The sequence below is a fragment of the Anolis sagrei genome, chromosome 1 (genome assembly GCF_037176765.1).
Source record: "Anolis sagrei isolate rAnoSag1 chromosome 1, rAnoSag1.mat, whole genome shotgun sequence".
In the NCBI taxonomy this organism is placed as follows: domain Eukaryota; kingdom Metazoa; phylum Chordata; class Lepidosauria; order Squamata; family Dactyloidae; genus Anolis; species Anolis sagrei.
In genome coordinates this window covers 279,638,780-279,648,315 of record NC_090021.1, presented here as the reverse complement: position 1 = coordinate 279,648,315, position 9,536 = coordinate 279,638,780, and the positions used below count along the sequence as shown (strand labels likewise).

The 9,536-nt window shown below is 43.3% G+C and overlaps 1 protein-coding gene across 2 annotated transcripts in view; it reads right to left on the bottom strand.

Annotated features, from left to right (window-relative positions):
• Positions 1-176: 176 nt before the first annotated feature.
• CSTPP1 (centriolar satellite-associated tubulin polyglutamylase complex regulator 1) overlaps positions 177-9,536 on the bottom strand; it is a 154,017-nt gene continuing 144,657 nt past the window's right edge. The window contains exons 6-10 of one of the 2 annotated variants that reach the window (XR_010908970.1): positions 6,651-6,846; positions 4,984-5,093; positions 2,386-2,449; positions 1,127-1,611; positions 177-981 (exon numbers count right to left, since the gene is read on the bottom strand). Coding sequence is in view for 1 of the 2 variants with exons in the window: in XM_060763601.2 (XP_060619584.2) it covers positions 1,431-1,611; positions 2,386-2,449; positions 4,984-5,093; positions 6,651-6,846 (551 nt within the window). In the remaining variant the exon portion in view is untranslated. Of the gene's footprint in view, positions 1,612-2,385; positions 2,450-4,983; positions 5,094-6,650; positions 6,847-9,536 lie in introns of both variants that reach the window. The other variant, XM_060763601.2, reaches the window with a different exon arrangement.

Sequence of the window (9,536 nt, the reverse complement as noted above, 5' to 3'; positions counted from 1 at the left end):
GGCTAAATATTCGATAGTTTGTGATAATTATGTGGAAGCGATTTGGAAAACATTCTACTCCACTAAGATACAACTTTAAATTTCTCCCATAATTATTATCCTGCGTAGAGCATATTACCTTCAAGGTGGGATTGCACCTCTCCTTTTTGGGCGGTGGAAGAAATCAGACAACTTCCTTTGTTCAACATGCTTTATTTATTACAGTTCACATTCGCATTTAAATGTTTTAGAAAGTAATAATAAATAATGTTCTACCATTGTCTCCTAAACAAAGGCCAGTAAGAATGGGCTGAAAATTATCAATCGCACAGAATTCTCTTAGCTAGATGTCCTGCAAAGATCATGCAACATTGTCTTAAATAGAACTGAGTTTCTGGAAGGTGTCAGAGTAAATAGGAAATGTCACATACAGAAAAACTACAGTAAACCTATTTAGATAGCAAGGGTCAAGGTGCTATGTTCTTAAAAACAGGTTGACATTGTAAGTTAGACATTGGTAGGTTTATGTTCTCATTTGTAGTTCTATTGCTACAAGTAGAAATGACCCTGAAACCCACCTTAAAAACCAGCTGTCTGGAGCAAGAAAGGTTTCTACTGCTAGTGATTGGGGGCACCGCTGGATGAATGACCAACAACCTCCAGCAAGTGACACTCTGAGAAGTGAAGAAAACACCATTTGCAGGGGGCTGTTATAACTTAACTGCAGCTTACTTCATTGATGGGTGAGAGCCGGTCACATCATCCTTCAGGACTTGCCAGGAGAACAGTCTCCCTATTGCTCTCTCTGGCTGACCAGCTTTTAAGGTGGGCTTCTGGGCTCAAATGGAGACAAAGTAGAGCTGCTACAACATCATGGCTACATGTTTGATGCCGAATCCTGATCAGGTTTTCTTCTATCCTGGTTGAGGATGAAGAAATGCTGTATGGAGCACAGTTTCAGGATTTGGATTGATTTTTTCAAAGCTGAAAATAAGACACACTCTGGCTGTAGGGCAGTGGTTCTCAACCTGGGGTCCCCAGATGTTTTTGGCCTACAACTCCCAGAAATCCCAGCCGGTTGACCAGCTGTTAGGATTTCTGGGAGTTGAAGGCCAAAAACATTTGGGGACCCCAGGTTGAGAACCACTGCTGTAGGGCAAGAAAAACTAATTTGTTTGCCACAAGAGGGCAATAAAACCCTGCAGTTGTAATCAGCTTTATTTAAGGTCTACCCAGTACATAAGCGAGTATTCCTTTACCAGTATTATACAAGAGGGAACTTCTGTTTAAGCAGAGAGGGTCAGGCTTCTTAAGAGGGAGATTTATGAGTAATATTTTGCGACTGGGTGGAGAAAGAAGTACATGCATTCCTATTTCACCCTCTTCTTCAAAGCCCATGTTACTTTGATCACAATGACCTGGAATGAGTGAGCACACTCCCATGCTGTTCATCAGTTCTCAGAGGAATCTGTCTCTTCTGTGGAGCCATCACTTTCAGCATCCATTTTCCTGCGATGGTGGAGAGGCCTCCATGGGGAGCTGATCCGGGAAGGAGGTCGGGAAGGCAAGTTTGCATTATCCCCACTAGCATTAGCAGAATTGGATAGAGACAGCCCTGATACTTGGGTTATTCTGAAAGAATAATATGCCAGGGAAAAAAGGTTTGATGTTGGTTACATGCATTCTTTCTGAAGTAGAATGAGGCAAGAGAAGCAAAGAACTGTTAACACTTGGGGTGGTAATGGAGGGAGGGCACTTAGTTCTCAGCCACATAGCGATCTTTGCATGTAAAGACATCATTTTTTTTTAAGCCATGAACTTTTCTTCCCCAAACTGCTCTTCACTAGTCAGTAGTCTAGTATAGAGTCCAGAGGCAACCACTAGCCCTAGTCTTCTGCCCCATCAGACATGCCTTTGAAAGTGGGCACACTTCTATGTGAAGCAGTGTTCAGTCAGACCCAAGCTACAGTATATAGGGTTTTACAATACTTTTACAGTAAGTGAAATTGTAAGAAAGGTGTCCCCAGTTAATACTGGGGTGAAATATGCCGACAATGTCATCTATGCTTCTTTAGAACACCATATCAGTTATCAAGAGGAGAAAAATAATTTCTTTTAAATTTTCCTCTCAACTGTCTCAACCAGCATAACCAATGACATAGGTTATGTCATATTCCAACACCTGGAATGACATTTTGCCCAGTCCAAGCCCCCTTTAGATGTTGTAGTTTATGTAGCTCTTCTTCCAGGATTCATACCTACCCTTTTGCTAGTGATGTGCTATAATAACCACAGAGAGATAGTGGCTGGCTGCTCAGCCACACCTCTGCTTTGTGAGCAGATTAAAGAAAATGTGATACTATATTGCTCATTGCCCTTGTTACTTAAACCTTTAAAGTAACTTACAGTTTCTCTAGTTCCTGATCCATAAGTGGGTCAACTAGCAGCTCAGCTTTGTCTGGGAGGGCTCCTAGAAAACAGTTGGAAGGAAAGGATCAATGTTGAGCCAAAACAATGGTCACATACAAGAAGTACAAACTATGTGTATATCTTTGCTCTTCAACTGAATTGTTCGTAACAGGGTTGGTGGTTCAAATACAATTATCTGTGCAGTGTATCATACACTTCATTCCATATGACAGCAATCAGTTAATTTTTGGGCATGTTTGTCAGCCTGCCTCAAAAAATAACAGACTTTGTAGGCCCACATTTATCCCGCTCACTGACAAATTACTTCTTTTCATCATTGCTGCATTTTCCCCATTGTGAAGTCTGCTGGTTAGGGATATTGGGAGCTGTAAGCCAAAGTCTCTGGAGGGGCCACAGCTGTTCACTCTTTAAACCCAACTCTGGAAGTCATTTGGGGGGCAGGCTGGATTCTCCTATAGGAAGGATGGTGTCAAAGGGCACAACCATGTCTCCATCTGTAGCCAAACTGTTGGTTGGACCTTTCCCACCTGGCACTTAACTGTGTTTTCGTGCACTCTCGTAGACCCTTGGCAATGCTGGTTGAGGGCATGCCGCTGGTCTGAGGGCATGTCGCAGGAGCCCCATAAGCCATTGTTCACTGTTAGGCACCCTCTGTCTCACTATCATGAACCCATCCCAGTACTAGCCTAGTCCGTGCCTTTGTAAGGAGGATCGAAAGACCTGGAGGGTGCTCCAATCTCTTGGGAGCATTGGCAAACAATACTTAAGGAGGGCTGAAAAATCAATATTGACACAGGCTTTAGGCTGGGCACTGCAATCCTCCTGACACACTCATCACAGCCCTGTGCTAATCCCCAGCCTGCTCTTCCCTTTCACGGCCCTGCTGAGACTCAAGGGAGCGTGGGCCCCTGCCTGAAAACCCCTTCCCGCTCTGAAGCTCTCGCCTGGAACTGCCCTCGCTGCAGGGCTTTGGGGAGCCTGTGATCCCCCGCAGACCAAAGCCTATTCAAATCAGCCTGCGTGCAGCAGGGAAGATGAAAAGGCACCAAGAGAAGAATCTGCCTTGCCTTGCCAGGGAGAGAGCACCTGTTCGACTTGCGGCAGCTGCCCCTCCCTCCGCGAGGCCTCAGCAGGAGACTGGCGGTGGGCCAGGAGGACAGGCCTTCCTGAATGAAGGGGAAACCCATGCACTTTGTACATGGCACGGTGGGCAGGGCTTTCTCAGCCCATCTGTTTTCTTTGCACCTTGCTGGAAGAGAAATTTGCGAGAAACCAGGAAGAAAAGCCTGGCTGGGTGCAATCCAGGCGGCCCGTAAAAGCACTGCTCTCTAAGCCTGTTTGCAAAGGGGATTGCAGGCTTGTCTGCATGTCCCCTTTGATATATAATCTATGTGGTGCTGCTGGGTAAACAGCCCTCCATCAGGAGAGCATTAGCAGCTCAAATGGTCAGTAGGGGCCTGGGGCACCGGGAAGCAGAGAAGAACAACACTGGTCTGTGTTGTGATGATGACATTCTGCTTTGACAACAAAGCAACAGCCAGCAGCTCTGGATGGCCGTTTGCAATGTCCAAAAAAGGGAGCACTCGGGACTGCATGTTCAAAGCTACATTCAAAAGGATCAGTAACAATCCCCAGCAACATCCCCCCAAATACTACCAAACCTAGTTGGAAAAGTATATTGGGCAGTGTTTTCATTGATATGACTAGCTGTCCCCCGCCCCGCGTTGCTGTGTCCCAGTCTGTTGATCTGGAAAATAAAGTAATGAGAAAGTGTTGGTTTCTAATATATGTAATTTCTTTATGCTTGTGGGTAAACAGTATTTCTTGCTGTTTCTTGTCAGTGTTGATGTGGAGAGTGTCTGGTTTGCCCACCTTGGAACATGCAACATATCATTGTCCTTCTTTAAGGGTCCCTTTCAATTCTATGATGCAATATCTCTCTGTGAATCATATCTATTTTTAATGTGCAATACTTTTATGAGACTGTACCTCACTCTCCTTATGCTAGTGTATGACGGTAATAAAGATTTTTTGAACTTTGAACTTTTGAATGTGCAAAACCTCTAAAGGCAGAGGGAGACTTCATGGTGACATCGCAGGAACTGGCCAACCATAGTCATGCACATCTGCTGCATGCTTGTAGAGCTGATACTCAGTTCCCCAAATGATTGAGCCCTGAAATGACTGCATCGAGAATTAAATTTGGAAGAATTGAGGCAGAAAAGGTAAACATTTAAGGATTCTAAATTCTTAAACATCCCTTTTTTAGATGTCACACTTGCCCTGTTATGATGCACTACTATGACACCTAAAATGTAATGTTTGAAGAATTTATTAAACATCGAGAAAGAATGAAGATAATTCTGAAAGTGATTCCTCTGTGTTGCTTGGCACCAGGAGGCCTGGGTTTGTTGCTTGAGCCATCATAGGTTCATTGTTCCCAAAGCACTTTTCTACAATGCCTCTACACTGTACTCATAGGATAGTGGGATCCTGAAAACGGTAGAGATATTAAAAACCAGCCATCATTTCTATATAATCCAACACATAATAATGGAAGAGACATTTCTTTACCAACAGCTCTGTTGATCCCTTGATGCTTTGCAAGAGCCATCAGAAATTCATAGAATGTCAGTCTCTGCATGCTGCTCAGAATTTCCTTGATAACAGCCGATGGAGGACAGCTAGACAAACAAAGAGCAATACAGGAAAATATAGCAATGTGGCATCAGTTAGTACAATGGTCCCGTGTTTCAAGATACACCTGTAAACTCCATAAGACCTAAAGACAATTGGATTTCTTTCTTAGCTGGGCATCCCTTGCCTCTCCTGGTTTTATGGTACCTAAAAACTCCTACCAGCAATTCTTGTATTGCAAATGACATATGGAATAGGTTAGCATGTTTACAGAGAAAGCCATGGACATGCCAAACTCTCCCAGATTTTTTGCAGTCACTGGGGATTTTGTGGAAGTAGCAATGTGCATGACAACAAATCTCATGAGCATTCTGGTAATTTAGATTTAATGTATGAAACCACTGTGAGATTCCATCCTACTTTTTGGTTAACTGTAGATCTGAATGCTTCCAAACAGGACCCGAAATGAGAACGCTTTCTCCTCAAAGTACTCCCGTGGTTTCATTCATCAATAGACTACTCAATTACAAACACATGGTAAAAGTAACAGTTAAAAGATAAAAGGGGGGTTTTTTTGTTTAGTTTTTTCCCCTTTTCCTGGTGCTAAGGTGCCCACCAAGTTTTCACTTTCTTCAACTGACTTACATTTCAAAGAAAATATTCTCTGTGGGGTTTTGTGTATATGTGCTTGTGTGTGTTTTCTTACTTTCTCCCTCTCATTCTTCACTCTCTCTTGGCTATGTATGGACAAATGAACGAGAATACAATATAGAGAATTGAACCAAAATAAAATACCAGCAACGGATGGCACACTTAGCATATTATTATTGCCATGGTGCAGCCTCCATGGCTGATACTGAATGAGAGACTCCCCCCTGGGCACACAGAAGACTAGGTGTCATGGAAGGTGCTGAACAGACTGCGCTCGGGCAGAGCCAACCTTGCACAGTGAACCTTAAGAAATGGAGCAACAAAGTGGAGTCCACGACATGTGAGTGTACAGAAGAGCAAAGCACAGACCACCTATTACAATGCAGTCTGAGCCCTGTCACGTGCACAATGGAGGACCTTCTTATAGCAACACCAGAGGCACTCCAAGTGGCCAGCTACTGGTCAAAGGACATTTAGTATAATGCCAGGTTTAAAAACTTTGTGTTTTTAAATACATCACAACTGTATTCTTGATTCGTTTCTGATACAATAAATAAATAAAAACAGTACAAAAAAGGAAAAAGTATCTGTAGACAATATACACTTCCTTCCAAATTGAGGGTTTTTGCTTCTCATTCTTGATATTTGTCAGTAGACTATGGCTACTAAGTAATGGGGAACAATACTTTGCTTCTTCTCAGAGACACTCTTCTCCATAAAATATTAAAGGTTTCATTTCTGGCCTCAGCATTTGTGCAGCAATGTAACATAGATAGTAAGTCCAAAGAAGAAGACTAAGGCAGGACATTTCACAAATCTGGCCAATATTAGCCAGTAGTTTCATTTCTGATATCCATATAAACATATACAGTACCATTTTCCTTGTTTCGGGAAGCAGAATGACAGCTGATGATACAAAGCAAGGCAAGCCACTTGGCCAGCATCCACCTTACCTGTACTTGGACCGGTCACATAGAGACTCAAGGCACTGGTAAAATGCAGGTGCCTCCACCCCATCAAGAGGGCTGCTCTCGGTCAGAACTTGGCGTGAACGATGCTGCCCTGAGGATGACGTTGGCACAATGACGGTGTTGGGATTCTTACCCGTCAAGAGTTCTTGATAAATTGCAGCCACACTTTCCAGGAACTCTGAACAATAACATAGAAATTATGGGCATCAGCCTACATGGTGAAAGTCACCTAGCCTAAAATATTATGGGTTGTGTAACAAACTGATACTATTTCTATTCTTTTTTGTTTAGTTTTTTAGTTTAGTTTAGTTTAGAGGGTGACTAAAATGATCAAGGCTCTGGAGAACAAGCCCTATGAGGAGCGGCTTAAGGAGCTGGGCATGTTTAGCCTGAAGAAGAGAAGGCTGAGAGGAGATATGATAGCCATGTATAAATATGTGAGAGGGGGCCATAGGGAGGAGGGAGCAAGCTTGTTTTCTGCTTTGCTGGAGACTAGGACGCGAAACAATGGCTTCAAACTACAAGAAAGGAGATTCCATCTGAAAATGAGGAAGAACTTCCTGACTGTGAGAGCTGTTCAGCAGTGGAACTCTCTGCCCTGGAGTGTGGTGGAGGCTCCTTCTTTGGAAGCTTTTAAACAGCGGCTGAATGGCCATCTGTCAGGGGTGATTTGAATGCAATATTCCTGCTTCTTGGCAGGGGGTTGGACTGGATGGCCCATGAGGTCTCTTCCAACTCTTTGATTCTATGATTCTATGATTCTTGCAACTATGCACCCATGGAATCCTCTTGACAGCACAGATGGTATGAAAGAATACGATTTGACTTGCCTTGCTATGCAACGAGATGCTCCCAGATCTCACAGTGATATAGTCTAGTAACAAATTCAAGATGTTGTTTCAAATTCAAGATGGGACAAAAAAAGTCCACACAAGGTTTACAAAGGTTGATCTCTAAGGGCCTTGTGGATGGACTATGTCAATCTTTTTCTTTGACCAAGGGTTTAAATTAGACTGTTTTCGTTCCTTTCCTTGTTGATTCTAAGGAGGCAAGTGAAAGTCAAAGCCACCCAATCAGAGTAGTGTCATAAACACGCAAACCTCTGTGGTCACAGAGATAAACACGACGGAGTCAGAAACAGGGCTGTTTAGAATTGTTGGGAAGCCAAAGGAGGTGGATTCTGCAGGCTCCAGTCGGCATCCCAGTCTTCTTCAGTACAGTTCCAAAGTAAATACAACATGGGGCCCAAAGGGAAAGATGAGGGGAGAAACTGGCCAAAAGCACTCTCCTCCAGGCTCCAAGCCTCCCTTGCTGTTTATTCCTAGAATCTAAATTTAAACAAGACTGTTTATGGACCTGGCGGGCCATTTACAGATGTAGATTCCACTCAAGAGTGGTTTGTGTCCATGTGGGTCGGTAGAGTAGCATGGAAAAGGGCTGAGTGTAGTTAATGGAAAGAAGAATGGGCATGGGGTTCTGTGGTTTGGATCTGCAGAACTTTACACATGACCCAACAGCCTGGAATACGTACAGAAAGGAATGGTGTCCAGTTAAGGATGTTTTGATGGCTAGCAACTTTTCAAGTATGATACCTATATAAAATAGTCCCTCCTTTATTCTCCTGCTAGTTTTGCTCACAAATGACACTCTGTGTAATTGAAGTGGTGACAGATCCTACAAAGAAGGTATTAAACGCTATGATGCTAGATTTTATCCCTCTCCAGACGAACAACAGAAAGACTATGTATTGTCGAAGGCTTTCATGGCCGGAATCCATGGGTTGTTGTAGGTTTTTCCGGGCTATATGGCCATGTTCTGGAGGCAATTTTTCTCCTGACGTTTCGCCTGTATCTATGGCAAGCATCCTCAGACTTCATTACCTCTGAGGATGCTTGCCATAGATGCAGGCGAAACGTCAGGAGAAAAATTGCCTCTAGAACATGGCCATATAGCCCGGAAAAACCTACAACAACCCAACAGAAAGACTGCTTCTGAGAATGAGTCTTAAGCAAAGCACAAATCCATTTTCAGAAACAGTATGACACAAATAAGCATTTGCACATGGTTATCACAACTTAAATTGTGATTGGAAGGATTCTCACGAGATAGTCCCTATTGCCCTTGTTCAGCCTCTTGTTTTTACTAAGTTACAAGCAGAAACAGAAATGCTTTCTAAAAGGTCAGGCCTGCTTTGCATTTTTCAGATTACTTTTATACGACTTGTATTGATGAAGGAGGTGTGAAAACTATATAAAGATCAATATATGTGGTTACTGTCTATTGATATGCCTTTTGGTATGGTTTTATCTTTGCAATCGCATCTTCCACTATGAACCTGCACGAGCTTTAAGATCTGCTGGGGAGGCCCTTCTATCGCTCCCACCTCCATCACAAGCACCGTTAGTAGGGACGAGAGAGAGGGTCTTCTTGGTGGTGGCCCCCCAGCTCTGGAACTCCCTCCCCAGAGAGATTAGATTAGCATCCACTCAGTCCACTTTCCAGAAAGACCTAAAAACTTGGTTGCTCCATTGTGCCTTTGATTAATTGGTTCAACAATTATTATTTACATTCCCACTAAAGAACTGGGGATTTGGGATGAGTGGGAGGGGTATTCCTCCCCCTGGAGAGCAGGAGTGTGTATAAGCAATTTCCACAGCATGCAGACCTTCATTCCAAAAGAAAAGTTTAAATGCTCAACAGAATGTGCTTAGACCTCTTCCTGAATCATGGAACCAGGGCTTGTGATTAGCTGGAATGAAGTCACAATCTGAAAAGTGGATTTTCCGCCTCCACCCAGCACTATCAGGATGACAGGTTACAGGGAGGTTTCTACGATTGTTTAGCCGAACACAGTTATAATTCCCCTTT